Below are 20,708 nucleotides of genomic sequence, written 5' to 3'. Positions count from 1 at the left end.
ATCATCTTGTACACCTCTATCAAGTCACCTCTCATCCTTCTACGCTCCAATGAAAAAGTCCTAGTTCCCTCAACCTTTCGTCATAAGAACTGCCCTCCAGTCCAGGCAGCATCCTGGCAAATCTCCTCTGCACACTCTCTAAAGCTTCCACATCTTTCCTAAAATGAGGTGACCAGAACTGAACACAATATTCCAAGTATGGTCTTACCAGAGTTTTATAGAGCTGCAGCATAACCTTGCATCTCTTCAACTCAATTCTCCTGCCATTGAAAACCAACACACTATACACCTTCCTTACAACCCTATCAACTTGAGTAGCAACTTTGAGGGATCTATGGACGTGGACCCCAAGATCCCTCTGTTCCTCCACACTGCCAAGAATCCTGCCATTAATCATATGTTCTGAATTCAAATTTGATCATCCAAAATGAATCACTTCACACTTTTCCAGGGTGAATTCCATCTGCCACCTCTTTGCCCAGCACTGCATCCTGTCAATGTCCCATTGCAACCCACAACAGCCTCCTCGCTGTCCACAACTGAACCAACCTTTGTGTCATTGGCAAACTTACTAATCCACCCTTCCACTTCTTCATCCAAGTCATTTATAAAGATCACAATGACCAGAGGTCCCAGAACAGATCCCTGCGGAACATCACTGGTCACCGAGCTCTAGGCTGAATACTTTCCATCGACGATCACCCTCAATCTTCTATTGGACAGCCAGTTTTGTATCCAGGCAGTCAAATTTCCCTGAATCTCATTCCTCCTTACTTTCTGAATGAGCTGACCATGTGGAACCTTATCAACAGCCTTGCTAAAATCCATGCTCAACACATCCACTGCTCTGCCGTCATCGATGTGTTTTGTCACATCCTCAAAGAATTCAATAAGGCTTGTGAGGCATGACCTGCCCCTCACAAAGCCATGCTGACCATTTCTAATCAAACTGTGCTTTTCCAAATTATCATAAATACTATGTCTCAGAATCCACTCCAATAATTTACCCACCACAGAAGAAAGACTGATCAGTCTGTAATTCCCAAGATTAACCTTATTCCCTTTCTTGAACACCTTCCAATCATCTGGTACTTCTCCAGGGGACAGTGAGGACACAAAGATCATTGCCAAAGGGGCAGCAATCTCTTCCTGTAGAAATCTCGGGTACATCCCATCTCGCCCAAGGTACTTACCTTCCCTCGCGTTTTTCAAAACTTCTAGCATATCTCCTTCCTAACTTAAACCTGTTTGAGCATATCTGCCTGTTTCGTGCAGTCCTCACAAACTTCAAGTTCCCTCTCGCTGGTGAATACTGAAGCAAAGTATTCATTAAGGACCTCGCCTATCTACTCTGACTTCATGCACAAGTTCCCTGATTACCCTACCCTCACTCTGGCCATCCTCTTGTTCCTCACGTAAGTATAAAAGGCCTTGGGGTTTTCCTTGATCCTACCCGCCAAGGTTTTCTCATACCTGCTTCTAGCTCTCCTAAGTCCATTCCTCAGTTCCTTCCTGGCTACCTTGTAGACCTCTACAGCCCAGTCCAATACTTGCTTCCTCAATCTTAAGCAAGCTTCCTTCTTTCTCTTGACTAGTTATTCCACATGTCTTATCAACCAAGTTTCCGTCACTTTAACATCCTTTCCTTGCCTCAGTGGGACAAACTTATCCAGTTCTTCTAGTAACTGCTCCCGAAACAACCTCCACATCTCTGTCGTGCCTTTCCTTGAGAACATCTGATCTCAATTTATGCTCCACAGTTCCTGCCTATAGCAGTGTAATTCCCCCTCCCACAATTAAATACTTTCCCATACTGTCTGTTCCTACCCCGTCTCCATGACTACAGTAAGGATCATGGAGAAGGATTATGAGCTGGATTGACGACTTCCTGACCATAGACTACAATCTGTAAAAACAAGCGACAACACATCCTCAATGCAGGTGCCCTGCAGGATAGCGTACTCAGCCCCTTACTGTACTCCTTGCACACTCATGACTGCGCGGCCAAATTCCACCAAAACTCCATTTATAAGTTTGCTGATGACGCTACCATGGTAGGTTGGATCTCAAACATTGATGAGACCAAGTATAGGAAAGAGATTGAGCGGTTAATAGCATGGTGTAAAGACAACAATCTCTCCAGTAATGTCAGCACAACAAAGGAGCTCATCATTGACTTCAGGTAGCGCAGTAGAAGGCATTCACCTGCCTGCATCAATGGTGCTGATGTAGAAATGGTGCGCAGTGTCAAGTCCTTGGGAGTAAAGATCAACAACAATTAGTCCTGGTCCACCCATACTGAGGCAACAGTCAAGAAAGCGCAACAACGTCTCTACTTCCTCAGGAGGCTAAGGAAATTCAGCATGTCCACAAGCATACTGTAGGGATATCTTGCAGCATGGTATAGCAAATGCACTTCCCTAAACTGCAATAAACTGCAGCGCGAGCCTCACACAGTGAAGCGTGCGCTGCCTTTTCCACCAATCACGGACCGTGTTTTCCCGCTCCACGCTTTCTCCGTGGGGATTTGAAATCCTGAAAATACCTGTTCACTGCTGCCCGAACGACCAGGCGTTGCTATTTTTCCCGTCGCCTCGCTCCCCCTTCGCCCTTCATCCACTGGGATTTGAAATCCCCACCACTACCACCGCTCTGTGCTGCCTCCGTCCCCAATCAAAGCACGTCTTTTCCCGCCCCGGGAGGCGCTTCCGTTGGGGGGGGGAGGGTTCTGAAAGCTAGACCACGCCCACTGGTGCCTGATCCACCAATCACAATGCGGTCTTTCCCCACTCCCCGCCCCAATTCATCGGTCATGTATTAAAACCTCGATCCCATCCACGGCTCGTGCTGTCTGATCGACCAATCACAGCGTGCTGTTTTTCCCGCTTTCCTCGAGCCGCTCGCGCTGTCGGACCGTTGACGGTTGTTTTGGTGTTGACCCTCCGATGGAGTTGGAGCGTCTATTCTTTTCGCTCTGCAGCGGGACGCTTGCCTCCTTCTCTCTCGGCCGCGTCCTTTTTACGCATTTACACCGAATCCGATTAGAAAAGGAGGTGGGGGGGGGGTCACGTGGAAACGCAAGGGAGTTCTTTTGGAGGTTGGCGAGAAAGGATGTGATTTTTCTTCACTTTCGCGACAAACAGGAAAGAAAACATTGGAGATAATGGGAACTGCAGATGCTGGAGAATTCCAAGATAATAAAATGTGAGGCTGGATGAACACAGCAGGCCAAGCAGCATCTCAGGAGCACAAAAGCTGACGTTTCGGGCCTAGACCCTTCATCAGAGAGGGGGATGGGGTGAGGGTTCTGGAATAAATAGGGAGAGAGGGGGAGGCGGACCGAAGATGGAGAGGAGAGTATAGGTGGGGAGGTAGGGAGGGGATAGGTCAGTCCAGGGAAGACGGACAGGTCAAGGAGGTGGGATGAGGTTAGTAGGTAGGTGGGGGTGCGGCTTGGGGTGGGAGGAAGGGATGGGTGAGAGGAAGAACAGGTTAGGGAGGCAGAGACAGGTTGGACTGGTTTTGGGATGCAGTGGGTGGAGGGGAAGAGCTGGGCTGGTTGTGTGGTGCAGTGGAGGGAGGGGATGAACTGGGCTGGTTTTGGGATGCAGTTGGGGAAGGGGAGATTTTGAAACTGGTGAAGTCCACATTGACACCATTAGGCCGCAGGGTTCCCAGGCGGAATATGAGTTGCTGTTCCTGCAACCTTCGGGTGGCATCACTGTGGCACTGCAGGAGGCCCATGCCGAAGAGAGAACTGAGGAAAGGAAGGTGGCCGGGTAAAGAGGCTCGTGATGGCTTTTCTTTCAAAGACTGAATCCAACGGTGAGTTACACTGAATAACTAAACGGGGGAGAAATGTGCCGAGCGATCAAAGTTGGGGAATAGATTGTGATAACGGAACTCAGGTTCCAAGCACTACTGTTAGAATGGCCAGCAGAGTGCCTCATGAACCTTACTAGCTGTGCGACCATTTTCCAGCAAAGGTGAAATCGAGTGAGATATGATAGTGGAATTAGCCAGAATCGGATTTGTAACAGTTCATTTTCAGAAGCCCCTTTCAGGGGGAAAGAAATTCATTGATGTTTTGGGTGGAGGAGACCGAAACCTGGACCTGCCTGAAACTTGTTTCAAAGTTTCCAAAGTCCCACGTAGAAATGGTAGAAATAGGCCCCAAAGGATACTTAACAATTTGAGGGAGTTTTTTTGACACATGGTAAAGTAAGAAAATTTCTTCAACAGGGATGTGGGTAGTGACAATGCTTTCGATAATAGTGGTGGTTAAAAACAATCCTAGGATCTAAGCCCTGATTCCAATCCTGAACATTAACTAGGCCAGCAATTCTTCTTCTAACCTGAAGCTGAGCCCAGAGAGCTGACCTTATAACCCAGTTCCCATACATTTAACCCCAACGTTAAAATACAAATCAACTGAATTCCAACTCTAATTGCAGCCACTCAACCAACTGCCCTAACCCTGTATCATAATCCCAGGCTCAAAGTAAATCCCACCTCTTCAATCCTGATTGCAACCATTCAATTACAACCACTCCATGCCAATTCCAACCTCATCCCAACCACATAATGCTAAACCCAACTGCTCAAACCAGTCCCAATCAAGTTAGGAATTTCCTACAGTCATTGCCCGCAAAACTGCTAAGAGGAATCAGGAGGATAATGCTATGCTTATTGCAGCCATACCTAACACAAAGAACTTGGTTGTGAATGTTGAAGGTCAGCCATTTCAGCTCCAGGGCATCTTAGCCTCCACAAAGGGCTGTATAACGAGATGCTAGTCATTATAGTTTGCTCTTACCACACTTTGGGAGTAATGTAAGACGAGATGTACAGGATTCCAAAAGCATGGAGCACCTACACCTTGCCTCTATGTAATTGCCAGACAACTGGTAGATCAACCCTTCAAAATAAGTTCTTATTTTAAAGTACTAGACCGAGTCAAATAGTCATTCTTGTTAGAATGCTGCATGTCTCAGTGTATAGAGGATGTGACTAATGAATAGTGCTAAGAATCAGTTTTATTTCCTCTGGAAATAGTGCAGGGAGATGGAAGCGCAGCAAATGTGCCAGCAAACTCAGGAGCAACAGCAATTTGCCATGGAAGCCACAAAGCCTCATGTACATGAAGAGATGGCAACTGCATGACTTGTCATGGTGCATCAGGCAGAATTAAAGTCGATTGTCCACAAATCCATTTCCTCCAGATGAGGCTAAAACTGCAAATAGTGCAGAAGAAATTTACAAGGATATTGCCAGGACTCGAGGGACTGAGTTTTTGGGAGAGCTTAGGCAAGCTAGGGCTTTTTTCTACAGAGCGTGGGAAACCAAAAGGGAATCTTAAAGAAGTGTATAATATCATGTGAGGCATGGATAGGGTGAATGCACGCCATCTTTTTCCCAGGATTAGAGAATCGAAGACGAGAGGGCATCAGTTTAAGGTAAGCAGGGAAATAATACAAATGAACCTGAAGGCAACATTTTTACACAAAGGGTGTACATGTATGAAATGAGCTGCCAGTAGGAGTGGTTGAGGTGCGTACATGAACAGCATTTAAAAAGCATTTGGACGAAACATGGTTAGGAAAAGTTTGAAAGGATATGGGCCAAGTGTGGGTTAGTGTGGATAGACATTATGGCCAGCATGGGCCAAAGGTCCTGTCTTCGAGCTGTAGGACTCTGTGATGCTATGTCCTAAGACATTGTGAACTGTGTCAGCTGCTGGAGGCTGCAACATGAAGATATAGGTAGCCATCGTATCCTGGAAGTTGTCAAGGTGACAACTGGATTGAACTTTTATGCCACTGGCTTTTCTCAAGAGCCACTGGAACCTATGTGGAACCTCACTTGTTCACCCGTAAATGTACCACACCAGTGACAGGTGACATTTGTGCAGGAATACGCCTGTTCATTTCACTCCCCATACTGAGTTCATTGCTGCAGCTTGGGAAATATGATTGGCATTAGCTTTCCCCTGGTGCAGCGCACCATCAATGTGCACATATTGCACTGAGAGGGCTTTATTATAATGAAGTGGAATTCATCCGTAGAGAAGGGTTCCATTCCGTCAACGTGCAAGTGATTTCATAAACCAAAATCAGGTAACCCCTCAACCTATGTTCCAATGAAAAAATTCCCAGTTGCTACCCATAACTTAAATCCTCCATTTCCAGCATAATACTGGAAAATCTCTTCTGTTTGAAGAATCAGATGTCACCCAGAGATTAGATGATTATTTTTTGGAAGCAGGGTCTTGAATATCATTAGCGGCAAATAGATTGGTGCTAAGCAGCAGGATGAATAGCTTATTCCTGCTTCTGATTCTGTGTTTGGGTGTTCATCTGTGTTTATGTGAACCACTCTGATCCACCTCAGGCTCCACAACTATTAACCTTGCATGCAAACTGACCAAAAAAAAATTGAGGTATGTAAATACCAAGGCATTAGGAGCAGACAGGTTGAGTGGCATGGGGCCATAGATAGGGTGTAGGTAGGATAGGATGTAGAGATTCCTAGTTAGTTTGAATTGGTTGCAGCTAGGCAGAGATCATGTCTCTGGCACGATGGCAAACAGTGATAATGATGACAGAACACGATTGTATTTGTGAGTGTCAGCCATGAACCATGGACTGCTGTGTCATGACTTAGCCAGTGAGTGGCACTGTGGGAATGTCAATGCTTGTCCAAGTGCACAGTGGCTTTTCAGAGATGTCCTGGATGCAAAGAATGCTGGTGTTTTACTGCATATCCACTGAGTGGCAAGTTGTGCTTTGAATGGCATATGATAATACAAAATTGGATGTAAGCAAATTGGTATTAGTAGGAAAATAATGTGGCAGGTTTGGTAAGATAAAACCTTTGAAAAACTAGACGTAACTCAAGATAACAAGGTGTGGAGCTGGATGAACACAGCAGGCCCAGCAGCATCTTAAGAGCAGGAAGTGCCTGCTGTATTCATCCAGCTCCACAGCTTGTTATCTTAGATGTAACTTGAACTTAACCAAAACGAGCAGAAGATTCTGTCCTGTGATTGCAATGTTAGAGGGCTCTGAACGAGCGAGGTTATGGTAAGATGTGGCAAAATCAGACAAGAAATCCGGTGAGGCCTATCTTAACAGTGGGATTGCTGTGCTCCATTGTGTATGTTTTTCAACCAAGTGATGTGAGTTTCCAGCTTTCAATCTTATGAAACTTGCCATACAAGCCAGATGTCAAGAAGATTCAACTTATGTGTGTACCTGGTACATTCAGCTTGCCGATTGGTCGTAATGACCACAATGTTGGACATAAGGTAACAGTATCATAGGGCATATTCCATGGATGCTGGTCATGCACACCCCAAGCATGTGGAAAATGGTATCCAATGTGTGCCACCGTAGACGTTGAGGGATGAGCATGTCAAGGTTTATAAAATTATGCGGGGCATAGAGAAGATGAATAACAAAGATCTTTTCCCAAAGATAGGTGAGTTCAAACTGGAGGGAATAATTTTAAGGTGAGAGATTTAAAAGTGACCTGACAGGCAACTTTTTCATACAGATGCAGGTACAGTTACAACATTGAAAGAACATTTGGACAGATACATGAATTGAAAAGATTTAGAGAAACAAAGGCCAAAATCATGCTAATCAGGCTGGTTTAGTTTTGGAAACTTGGTTGGCAAGAATGAGTTGGAACAAAGGGACTGTGTTGTATGATTTTATGACTCCAATCCTCATGGCACATCTGTGATTCACTTACAGCATAATTCTTCACTTCAGTGTTACACCTCAAGCTTCACTGGTCACAATCATTGTAATGCTGCAGGAACAAGCTATGTGCTCAGGTATGTACACCTATGGACTGGATATGGCTGCATTCTCGGGTTCATAGTGTCAAAAAGCTCACTCACTCTGAGCCTATCCTGAATGCTGTAAGTATTCCTGCTTTGCACTGCCTTACTTTGGTGAATGTGCTTTGACCCCTCACCCAGAGATGCTATGTTCATGTTACTGCTCTGTTGTCATGCCACTTAGTGGGTTGTTAGTCATGGTTGTCTCTACATTAGGGGTGAGGAGCCAATTGCTGAGCTTAACTATTTCTATTCAATTCTAGGCTTTTGTCCTCTGAAATGAGAGAGAGGCATGTAATACAAGACCTGGAAATGGATGGCACGGCAGTTGTGCATCCTTTCTTCAGGTTGGGGGTTGGGATGTGTACTGGCTCCTGAGCAAGTGAGTAGGCTGCGCAAGAAAGCGTACAGGATTAGTGGTATTGAGTAATGGGCTGGTTGAGAGTGAGGGATGATGTTGCAGGCAAAGGCAAGATTGTTAGAGCATTAGCTTCGGTGGGAGGTAGGTACAGTAACAGAGATAATGTGAATGAGAGATATTTGAGAGAAGAGCATGGTACTTCTGTTTGCTGAGTGAAGAAGATCATTAAACTTTTCCCTGTATTGCTGTACATTCCTCCCAATGGCTGAGACAACTTTAGCTCAGATGGCAATGGTCTGTTGTTATAGCCTCTAATTCTGGTCCTTCGAGAAAAGGAAGTCCTGTGTTTCACCAAGCCATCCAGCAGGAACCTGCAGCAAAGCAGGGTGCCAATTTCTTTCTGACTGTCATGTCTGGTGGGGCAAACATGGGGAACTATGCAGGGCAGCTTCAGACTGACAATGCCAGTGTGTGTGTGTGCAACAAGCTTGCAACGTTGGTGTGGCTGCAAGAGATGCTGGTGAATATCAGAACATCTAGTGAATGGCAAGGTGTTTTACGATGATAAATGTGATGCATTTGGTAAGGTATGGAAGAAAACTCACCAAGACTTAAGGTTGTGGAACTGCCCGTTGTTTCTTAATGAACGTTCATCCAGCAAACAACACCAAACAAAAAAGTACCATGTAGTAATATGTTTGTATACCTAACTTAGAATAGTAGTTTTTAATTATTATTTAATCTCATCTTGAAAGATTTTCTACCTTCCTTCTCATTTGTTGTGCCTTATTTTTCACTGGAAACCTCGTGACGAGGCACAGTCTTCAGCTGATTGTTAATCAGCAAACCTTGTGTTGTAATATGATGGAATGTTATTCAGGTCTTGTGCTGTAGCTTGATGGAGCATTATTCTTGAATCTAAGGTTTTGCATTACACAGACAATTGGCATGGATCATATTTTATTAAAAGACATCTTTGAATTAGTGTATTGCAGGAAAGCCAGTGTGCATTATTGAAACTTCAATCCATCTTTGCAATTTTCTGTTCCATTTGTTTAATTAAGAAATGTTGCTCAACAGTGAGAGTGATGTTGTAAAGCTCGTCTGCACTGTACCATTGCATTCCCATGGCAGGTACAGAACTCAGTAGATGTAAATCTGTCAGTACCCTGTCCCATCAAACACTCCCAGGACAAGTGCAACACTGGCTAAATACAGAATAAAGTTTGAACGTTGTAATTTTAGTCTGCCAGCTTCACAATAATTCTCACAAGTTCTAGAACCCACAATACCCATCCATGAAAAGGAGCTGGGAAACAATATTCAGACAATTAACTGCATAAACTCTGCAGTTAATGTAACTCTAACCTTAATCAGAAGTATCTTCTCAACAATTTGATCAATATAATTTACATGATTCAGAGCTGCATTCTGGTGGTCAGAGATTGACAAGGCTCCTTTGTTCTGTGGAATCTCAGCGTATCATACCTCTTCGATTCTCCATCTGAATGTCACCTTGGATTTATGTGGATGAATTCAAGGGACAAGACATCCCCACCCGCCCCACAAGATGGACCTTCAGAAATATTAAAAACTGAAGTCTTGTGTTTATAAGGACTTCAAAAGATCCTTTATGATTGCCTTGGTGAAGAATATTCCTCCACCGTAGGTGCACTTGAACCTTCATGTGATTGGTGGACACCTCAAGATGTGAGCAGAATATTAAAGTTAGAATATGGTCATAAAAGTAGAATTTTATATTAATTGTGTTCCTTTAAAAGTTGGCTGAGAATGATATAGAGAAACAAACAAATGATGTAAAGAAACAAACTGCTTGAGTGAACAGGTCAATTCTAGATGATCTTCATCCCAATTTAGTTCATCTTGTCCTTCTGCGTTTTTACTTGATATCAGTGGAACAATGTTGCTGCAATCCTGGAATCCATATCTCCTAATTATTCAAATCCCTAATTACTTAAATTATGAAAAACAGAACAGTGAAGTTGCAGGAAGAAAAATAATCCCCTTAATGAATCTCCTATCAATCTTACATCTTACACAAGATGACATGTGAAATGTGTATACCAACAGTAAAATGGTAACATGAGCACATTATTTATGAGAACTAGAGTCATCCATATTAATCGGTGGCCTCTGGATTTTCACCTGAAAAGAAAGAGGTAAATATTTTATTGCCTTCTCTAAATAAACTGAATGCTCAAGTTCAGATATCCACTTTTAAATGGGAACTAGACATGTGAAATTGTCACACTGTAATTACTGTTCTAGTCAGTGTGCTACAGTGATGGTGCAGACAGGAGGGCATTATTACAGCCTGAGACATTTTTATGGGTTGTTCCCAGTGTAAATGTGAACAAAGGAATTGATAAAGTCAGAAGTCACACAACACCAGGTTACAGTCCAACAGCTTTATTTGAAATCATAAACTTTTGGAGTGCTGTTCTTTGTCAGGCAGAGGGAAGCTCACAGGTACAGAATTTATAGGTGGACTGAGACTGAATAACAAGTGTTCAGAAGTGTCAAACGGTGTGAATAAAGTGTCAACAGCTGAACAGCAAGTAAAGGGTGATCTATGTTCCAATTAATTAAGGCAGAGGGATAATTACAAAAACTCAAAAGTAAGGTGGTGCGAGAGACAAGCCAAGTGGTTTGAATAACATGGTAGGTATAAGTTGCATGACGAGGGTGATATCATGTTATTGCGTCCACTTGGTTTGTCTCTAGCACCATCTACTTCTGATTTTTTTGTAATTATCTCTCTGCCTTAGTCGGGTTATAGCACATCCCTTTGCCTGCTACTCAGCTGTTGACACTGTACTCACATCTTTGACACTTTTGGTCTCCTGCAAAGACTTGTTATTTCGATTTGTCGACACTCCACTCACACCACTTTTTTGACACTCTTAATTCCCTGGAATCATCTTGGCCTACAAATTCTGTGCCTATGTGCTTTCCTCCATTTCACCTGATGAAGGAGTAGCACTACAAAAGCTCATGATTTCAAATAATCGTGTTGACAGGTTTAACTTGGTGTAGGGTGATTTTGTCCACCCCAGTCCAACACCAGAACATCCCCATCAAAGGAATTGACAATAGAAACTTAAAATAAGAACAGAATGTATGTTTTATGAGTAAGAATGTAATTACATCTATGTATCACAGCCCTGTTTTGTCCTGCCCTCCAATCTGCCAATTCGTTGGAAGGTTAATTAGCTGTCCATTAAAAATGGCCTCCTTCTGCACTGAAGTATTTCTGTTATTCTGTGAAGGAACGCACTTCCTGTTTTCAACTCCACTTCCCAGTGACAGTAGGAGCAGTGTGTACCTTACGTTATTGTATCCACTGGCAAGGGATTTTTGATATCCTGTGGTACAGTTTTGAATGCATTATTGCTCATGCAAGTTTTTATACCTGACTTTCTGAGAGAGAGTCTATAAATTTCACCCAAGGTTTAGAACATAGAACCTGGCAGCACAGTACAGGCCCTTCGGCCCTCGATGTTGTGCCGACCTGTCATACCGATCTCAAGCCCATCTAACCTACACTATTCCATGTACGTCCATATGCTTATCCAATGACGACTTAAATGTACCTAAAGGTGGCGAATCTACAACCGTTGCAGGCAAAGTGTTCCATTCCCTTACTACTTTGAGTAAAGAAACTACCTCTGACATCTGTCCTATATCTTTCACCCCTCAATTTAAAGCTATGCCCCCTCGTGCTCGCCGTCACCATCCTAGGAAAAAGGCTCTCCCTATCCACCCTATCTAACCCCCTGATTATTTTATGTTTCAATTAAGTCACCTCTCAACCTTTTTCTCTCTAATGAAAACAGCCTCAAGTCCCTCTTTGGGATAATTGATGGAACAGAACGCTTTTCTGTTGATGGACTTTGCTACATTATGCTACAGCCCTTTTAATGCAATGTGTGTACAGTCCTGTGTTGGGGGAAGCCAGTAACATTGTCAAAACCTACTGCACTGACCGTGTTATAGAGTATGGCCTTTATTTCAAATCGAATGGTGCATAAAAATAGGGCGGTCTTGCTAAAACTATACAAAATACTGGTCAGACTGCAGCTAGAATACTGTGAACAGTTTTGGTCCCCTTATCTAAGGAAAGATATAATGGCATTGGAGGCAGTCCAGCAAAAAGTTCACTAGGCTGATATCGGGTATGGGGGGACTTTCTTATGAGGATAGGTTGAGTAGGTTGGGCCTGTACTCACTGGAGTTTCAAAGAATGAGAAATGACCTTACTGAAACATACAAGATTCTTAGGAAGACAACAAGGTAGATGCTGAGAGATTGTTTTCCTTTGTGGGAAAGTCTAGGACCAGAGAGAACAATTTCAGAATAAGGAGATACCCATTTAAGACTTTTTTCTCAGGATGGTGAATCTATGGCTTGGTTGTTAAAGCTGAGAAATTTTTAATCATTAAGGAAATCAAAGGTTATGGGGATAATGAAGGAAAGTGGAGTTATGAATTATCAGGTCAGCCTCATTGAATGGCAGAGCAGCCTCAATGGTTGATTGGTCTATTTCTGCACCTACGTCTTACAGAATGTTAGATTTTCACAAACAGTTGATGTGGACTATTCTGTTGGCTCAATTTTGCGAGAAGCAAAGCTCAGGATTGGAACTTGAACTAGTACTTAAATGAGGGACGGCTTTAAGTTAGTGATACCATTCCGTTCATTTGACTAAAGTATCAAAGAATATGAATAAATTTGAAGTCAATGGGAATTGGGGAAAACTCTATATTGTTTGAAGACAGACCAAGACAAAGAAAGTTAGTTGCATAAGCCAATCATGAGAGTCCGGAATATCACTGCAGGAATTTGTCAGGGTAGTGTCATATTCATCTGCTTCATCGATGAGCTTGTCTCCATCATATGGTCAGAAGTGGGGATTTTGCTGCTGATTGCACAATGAGTAGCATCATTAGTGACTCCTTAGATACTGCAGCAGTTCATGTCTTACGGCACAGAATGATGCCACTGTCCACTGTGCCCTTATTGGCTCTTCAAATGAGCTTCACTGCCAAGTGTCAATCTCCTGTTTATTTTTCATCCATACCCTTGCACGCTCTTTCTATCCAAATAACCATCTAGTGCCCTCTTGAATGCCTAAGTTGAATCTTTTGCCCTCGCCTTGATTTCCCCACATTTCTAAAATGCATTTCATCCCCTAACTACTCTCCGTATGAAAATGTTGTTTTCTCAAATAACCCTTGCTTCCTTTGCACACCATTTAAAATCTATTCCCTTACTTTCCCATTCCTTTTATGAATGCAAACAGCTTTTTTCTATTTACCCTATCTAGCCTGCTCATGATTTTGAAAGTCTCTATCAAGTCTCCTCTTAGCATTCTTCACTCCGGCAACAACCATCTCAACTTCCACATATCCAAAAAACTGAAGGTTCTCATTCCTGTAGCCATTGTAATTTTTTTTCTACACATTCTCTAACACATTTCTTGACCTGAATAGTACATCTTCTCAAAGAATTAACAACACGAGGTCAATTTGAGGTCACACATCAATGTAACACTTATGGTTTAACTGGTCTATTATTTAGCCAAATCATAGTTTAAACACAAACCTCCCCATTCTTGAAGTTGCAGTTGGAGTTTAGCTTGGGTTTCATATTTACCACGGAAAAGTCAGATGAATCTCTTTCACCTGTTGAATCTGTATTATAAATATATGAAATGGTAATTATATCAGGAAGAACTAATCTTGTATATATACAGCACATTTTATGTCCTGAGTATGCCAAAATACTTCAAAATACTTTGAGTTTGCTGCAATGTAGGAAACATGACTTGTCAACGGGCACACGATCCCACAACAGGAGTAAGGTCTTTTCTTGAGGGAGGAACATTGGATATCAAAAGAACAAACAGTTCTTTATTGTCATGGGATCGTTTACATTGCCTGAACTGTTAGCTACTGTTAAGTATCACAAATTAGGAACAACATTGATTTGTAACTGTGTGATGTCAGATAGGAATACGAAATCCATTCATTGCTTGTTAATATAGCGTATGAAGTAACTTCACCGATTGTGCTGCTGTTTTGTTTTAGCTTATAGCATTGCACACTGGAACGTCAATGTCAAGACCTTTCTTGAAACTGGCATACGGCTAGCAAGAAAATAATTCTTTTACTTGTCAGTTGGTTGAATGCTATTTATAATTTGCAGTCACCATTCCATTCATGATGATCAAAATCAGTATACTATTTGTCACCATCTTAGGTCTTGTAACTTATGGAAATAGAGTCTGCCATCTTTTGTGTTATTCAAAATAGGTGAAATCTGAAGTGATTCTGGAATCGAATTAGAACAATCATCAGCTCAAATTTGAAGTGGCCTTGACTATTCCATTGCTAATACACATCTGACTAAAATGCCTGAATAAAATTAAAGGGTACAGTAAATATCAGTCTTACTTTCAAAGATGGTATCTTCTTTGTTATAAATGGTGATTGTCGAAAGATTACAATATTCATTTTCGTTTTCGTCTTCTGTCCATTTCTGTGATATAATTTTGTTTTGCTCATTCTCTCTGTTGAAAAACACAGTTGAGAGAATTGTACTTAAGAATAAAAAGGTAATGGAGTCATTTTGTATGGGCTTAGTTTACCTGATCAGTTGACATGCTGTATTTCCATTTATTGCATCATTTTAGCAATTTGCTTCAAGAGGCTACAGGAATGGCCTGTGGGAGAAATGGAAATGGCTGCACACCACAAGAAACGGACATGAGCAGCAATGGCATTGGAACAGTTATCATCCTTCGGATTCTTGCCAAGACACATACCATTCCAATTTGAATGTAGATCAACATCCTTTCACTATGTTTCGCTCAGTATCCTAAATATCCCTATTTAATGCCAGGAAAGCTCCAATGATGGAGAGGTTGGGAATTCTCAGAAAGTCAGCTAATACTCCCGAAGTATGTCAGATCTCAAGTTATTCAGAATAATTTGGAACTGTTTCCACTATCTCCCTAGGGAGCCTTGAGGCCTATATGTTGATCGTTGGCTCACCGACATTTCTGCTGGTTAGTCTTCAAGATTCCCCCTTTCAAATTCAGTCATATTTTCTGGTCCCAGAGTTCTGACTAAGGTATAACAGCTTGTTAAGGTCTTAATGTGTTTAGAATCTGGAAAGTATCTATTAGATTGACTCTCAGTCTTGTCTTTCCCCAGGTTATGCACTTCTTTCATAATCACATTGCATCATTCTGGAATACCTCATCCGTATCCTTTTAGTGTTTGCAGTGACCTTTGTGTGTTGTGACAATCAGGACATTGCATAGTATTCTAATGCAGTTGTGCTAATGTTGTAATGTATAAAGGCACAGGTATGAACACCTGAGTCTTTCCAGCCTGCATGTTTTAGTACCAGAGGTAGTCTATAGAGACATGAGGTAGAATTTTCTGTCACCATTTCTACCCTCTCCAGCAGGATGCCACCACCTAACACATTCCCCTCCCCTCCTTTGTCAGCCTTCCACTGGGACTGTTCTCTCCAGGATGTCATGGTCCACTCCTCCCTTCACTGCCAACTCCTCCTCATACCTTCACAGCACCTTACCGTGGGAAAACCTACCTGTTTACTTCCTCCCTCTTCTGAGGCCTGATACACACCTTCCAGGTGAAGCAGTGATTTACCTCACCACTCAATCTAGTCAACTGCATTTACTGCTCACAACATGGTCTTCTCTACACTGGGCAGAAGAAGCGCAGACTGGGTGACTGCCCTTGCAGAACATCTATGCTTTGAATGCAAAAAAGACTGAATTCCAATGTCCGACCGTTTCAACAGACCACCATATTCCCTGGCCAGCATCTCTGTTTAGGGCTTGATACAGTGCTCCAAAAAAGCTCAGTGCAAGCTGGAAGAATAGCACCCCATTTCCTGCTTGGGAACGCTCCAACAATGTAGAGTTCAATAATTTCAGGGCCTGACCACCTTCTCCTATCTCCTTACTCCAACTCCACACACCAGCCTTTGTTATCAGAGATAATGCGAACTGCAGATGCTGGAGAATTCCAAGATAATAAAATGTGAGGCTGGATGAACACAGCAGGCCGAGCAGCATCTCAGTGCTCCTGAGATGCTGCTTGGCCTGCTGTGTTCATCCAGCCTCACATTTTATTATCTTAGCCTTTGTTATCACATGGGCTGCTATCACAACAAGCCATTGTCAGCCACTAATGATCCCTATTAGCAGCTATTCATTCTCTCAGGCTGACTTTTACACATTCCTTTGTCTGCCCAACTGTTTTTCTCTCTCTGGGCTGTATCTTCACCTACAGCTTACTTGTTTCCATTCCTCCTACCTCTTCTGTGACTTTTAGACTAACCTTTTGCTAGCTACAATCAGTTCTGAAGAAGGATTACTGGACTTAAAATGTTAACTGTGCTTTTCACTTCACAGATAATGCCAGAATTGCTGAGAGTTTCCAGCAATTTTTGACTTTGTTTTATAATTTTCTGCATTTTGTATCTGCAGTAACATTGACAGTTTAGGTCAGGAACCTGTTTTGTTCCTTGGTGAACTTGGCCAATGCTGATGCCCAGACCCATGGCGTTAACAACTTGCCTCTGGGTTCCCAACCATTCAAGATTGGTTGCAATGCCAGAATTTCCAGGTAAAAGGTTACAAAGCTCACCAGTACTTTGGTTTGAAGGCTGTAGCAACCATAGGAATGGTGAGGAGATCTCTCTAACCAGAAAGCCCTGTCGTGTTATCTGAGGGGCAGTTGAAATGAGTGAGCTATGTCAAGGACAGCTGAAAGCGAACAGTCTTTCTGAACAAGCAGCCAGAGCTGGAAGTAGCTGAGGAAGTCAAGAAAGCGATGTGGTCCCTGCACTGAGGCAGTGCAGTAGGAGGATCCAGGACTTCTGTAATGGATCGTAGGTGAATGGCAAAACACATTCTGTTGACAAGGCCCACACTCAGATTTTCTCAGCAATGTCTTACTCAGCATCTCTCTGAAAATAGTCTGCAGTTCACTATACCTCTCTGCAGGTATCTCATAATCCCCTCTGAGTAAGGTCACTTCCACTTATGCTGAACAATCCCCTCTCCATGTCTTCCCTAAAACTTTCCTTACTGGTTTTCTCAAGATCTATTGTATTTTATTTAAATTTCTATGAAATGCAAAGACACAGAACCAACGTCTTATTGTTTTTGATGGTTATATTTTACTGTACCTTTGTCTGAGGTATTGTTTTCTGTGCCTTTGAAACCACACTGTGACGACAGCAAAGGCCAAGAGGCCCAGAAATAATAGGATCAATGCTGCTGATAAACCACCGATGAACCCATTTTTGTGAATCGGAAAATTACAGAAATCCCCAAGGTACCAATAGTCAGTTATGTCGCAGCTGGGAAAAGAAGAGGAAGATTCACCATTACTGACTATTGGCATTACATCATTGTCTGCTGTTTCAGCTGTTAATAACACACCAGGGTCCTGAGGACAGAAGATTCACACCATTTAACTCATAGATGGTGGATATTACTGTCCACCACCTGCCATATTTACAGGTGTAGGGAACGTTAGGGTGGATGGGTGCCTGGTAATGTTTACTAGTCTACTCCCAAACAGTCTCCATGGTTCAGTGGGTTGGTAAGGCATCAACAGCCTGCCTGTTTTCCTTTCCACTTATTATGTCCTTTAAAGAACCAAATTGATGATCAATTGATGGCTTGTTTCTTCCACCAAAATCATAATGCGTGCAGCTCCAGAGGTGGGTGGGGCCCTCTTGTGGCACAGGAGGAGTGCACCTACACCTGAACCAAGAGATCCAGGTTCAAATGCCACCATTCCAGAGGTGTGTACTAACACCTCTGATCAGGTTGTTTAGGAAAAATAGGTTATGAAAATACTTAGCTATTCTTCTTGTTGCTGTCAAAAACCACATTGTCAGTTTCCCCATGTAAGCTAATGACAAATGCTCCATCTTACCAGCATCATCTCTTGATCATTTTCATCTTGGATGCCAAGATGCATTATGGACCATATAGCAGCACCTTCAATAAGACCAACTATCACCTCAACTGTCATATTGTGTGAATATACCTTTGTTGAGGGTCATTTACTGGAAATTTCATCCTTATGTTTAGTGCCTCGAGATGAGATTACTCTAATATCCTCCTGGCCTGTGTTTCCAATTATGAACTCTGGAACATATGAAGTTTATTACAATTCTAATCTCCATTTCCTAAATTCTCATTCATACATCACCTCTGTTTTGGCTGATCTTCACTGGCTCCCAGTTCTTTTTCTATACGACTCAGTTTTAAAAATTTCATGCCATCACCTCTTAGATTCTCTCTACAATCACCTCCCCATTCCCCATAATGTCCGTGCCAACTTAATGTTGCCTCATGCTGTGCATGCTTTCCCCATATCACCTCATTACCTCATGCTAACTCTGATGATATGCGTCTTTCAGAGGGATTTGTCTGTCTGAGTTCTCTCGAAGATGGGTGTTTTAAACCTGGTGGTGGCACATCTGCATGGAAAGCAGAGTGAATAGCTTTGGGCTTCCTTTAATTTAGTCAAAAGAAGCATAATCAGGTGGAGTCAGGCTCACGGAGACCCATGGTTTTAGATTTTACTTTCAGTTGTTGAAGTTGGGATTTTGGAGTTGAAGCTGCTGGATAAAGCTCTGTGTTTCTGCTGCTGCAAAAGGTTGAATGCACTTTCTGCTGCTAGATTCATTTAGTTGGTGTTCCATCTCCTGGACTGGAGGAAACAGCAAGTGAAGGAAATCTGTTTTGCTGAATTTGCCTTTGGCAAGAGTGTGTTTATGGGATGCTGCTATATTGAAACATTTGAGTAGTAGTTAAATGATGTATTGTTGATTTCAGCATTTCTATAGAGTTACAGTTATGCCAGTTCTTTCTTTCTTTGTATTTTAACTGAGCTGTAAGAATAAAGTGTGGTTTGTTTAAAGCCTATTAGTTTGACAATTAAATTACATCTGGAGCACAGTGCCTCTAAATAACAGACGAGTTAGAATCTAGGCTATCTCCTTGACATCTTTGAGCGGGTTTGGTCTGGTCCATTACGAGTTGGGAGCTCGTGTAGATAAAAATCTCTAATGGCATGTTGGATTTAAAGTTATTAGACTCAAAGACAGTGAGTGGTGAACATTGGTGTTCTCGTTTTAGGTATTGCATTCAGTTGGTTTAAATAGGATGTGCCTTGTGTAATAATGGCTCTTTCGGTGGCTAAACATTCCTTGGGTGTGGAAGAAATCACTTGGGGTGGTGTACAGATTTTGGACGTGGTGGAATAGCTGGAGTTGAGATTGCCCGTGCTCAGAGGGGAGAGCAGTGATAGCTCAGCATTTACAATTTCCAAAAATGTAATCACAATCATTGGAAATGTTTAAAATTCAATTGAAACTGAAACAGCTTGAATATGAAAAGTAAGGAAAACCGTTTGATTGATGATTGAAAGCAGAAGTAAGTGATAACAAGAGAATGTTGGAACTTAGAGTTTTATGGCATGGAAACAGATGCTTTATTCCAACTCATCTGTGCCAGTGAGGTATCCTAATCTGACACGGTCCCATTTGCCAGCATTTGGCCCATAACTCTCTCAATCTTCCTATCTGTATACGTATCCAGATATTTTTTAAATGTTGTAATTGTAGCCATCTCCACCACTTCCTCTGGCAGCTTGTTCCATACACGCGCCACTCTCTGGTTAAAAAAAAGTTGCTCCTCAGGTCCTTTTTAAATCTTTCCCCTCTCATCATAAACCTGTGCCCTTTAATTTTAGCGAGTCCCACCAATGGAAAAAGATCTTGGCTATTCACCTGACCCATGGTCCCCATGATTTTATAAACCTCTATAAGATCACACCTCAGCTTCTGCTTGGAAAAATTCCCCAGCATATTCAGCTTCTCCCTATAAGCCATCCCTCCAGTCCTGGCAGTATTGTTGTATTTCTGCGTCCTCTCACGTTTAACAACATCCTTGCTATAGAAGAGCGACCAGAATTGAATGCGGTATTCTAAAAGTGGCCTAACCAATCTCCAGGATAGCTGCATTGTGATGTCCCAACTCCTATGGTCAGTGTTCTGACCAATGAAGGCAAATGTGCTAACACCACCTTCACTATCTTGTCTACATACAACTCCATTTTCAAGGAACTATGCACCTGCATTCCCAGGTCTCTTTATGTAGCAACGTTCCCCAAGGCCCTACTATTAAGTAAAAACTGAAAGAACTGTGGATGTTGTAAGTCAGGAACAAAAACAAAGATGCTGAAAAAGCTCAGCAGGTCTGGCAGCATCTGTGAAGGTAGAAACAGAGAACCTTTCAGATCCGGTGACCCTTCCTTTGAGGAAGGGTCACTGGACCCAAAACATTAATTCTGTTTTTTTCCTTCACAGATGTTGCCAGACCTGCTGAGCTTTCCCAGCAACTTTGGTTTTGTTCCT

At 42.5% G+C, this 20,708-nt stretch overlaps 1 protein-coding gene across 1 annotated transcript in view; it reads right to left on the bottom strand.

Moving 5' to 3' along the window:
• Positions 1–9,204: 9,204 nt before the first annotated feature.
• Positions 9,205–20,708, bottom strand: part of LOC125448651 (mucin-2-like) — a gene marked incomplete at its 5' end in the record, with an annotated part of 127,036 nt that continues 115,532 nt past the window's right edge. The window contains 4 exons of the mRNA XM_059642573.1: positions 9,205–10,373; positions 13,833–13,921; positions 14,684–14,799; positions 17,460–17,633. Of these exons, the coding sequence (XP_059498556.1) occupies positions 10,320–10,373; positions 13,833–13,921; positions 14,684–14,799; positions 17,460–17,633 (433 nt within the window). The remainder of the gene's footprint in view (positions 10,374–13,832; positions 13,922–14,683; positions 14,800–17,459; positions 17,634–20,708) is intronic.

Source organism: Stegostoma tigrinum, chromosome 45, assembly GCF_030684315.1.
Source record: "Stegostoma tigrinum isolate sSteTig4 chromosome 45, sSteTig4.hap1, whole genome shotgun sequence".
Taxonomy (NCBI): domain Eukaryota; kingdom Metazoa; phylum Chordata; class Chondrichthyes; order Orectolobiformes; family Stegostomatidae; genus Stegostoma; species Stegostoma tigrinum.
Note: the sequence above shows the minus strand (reverse complement) of the source record. Positions and strands in the feature narration are given on the sequence as shown.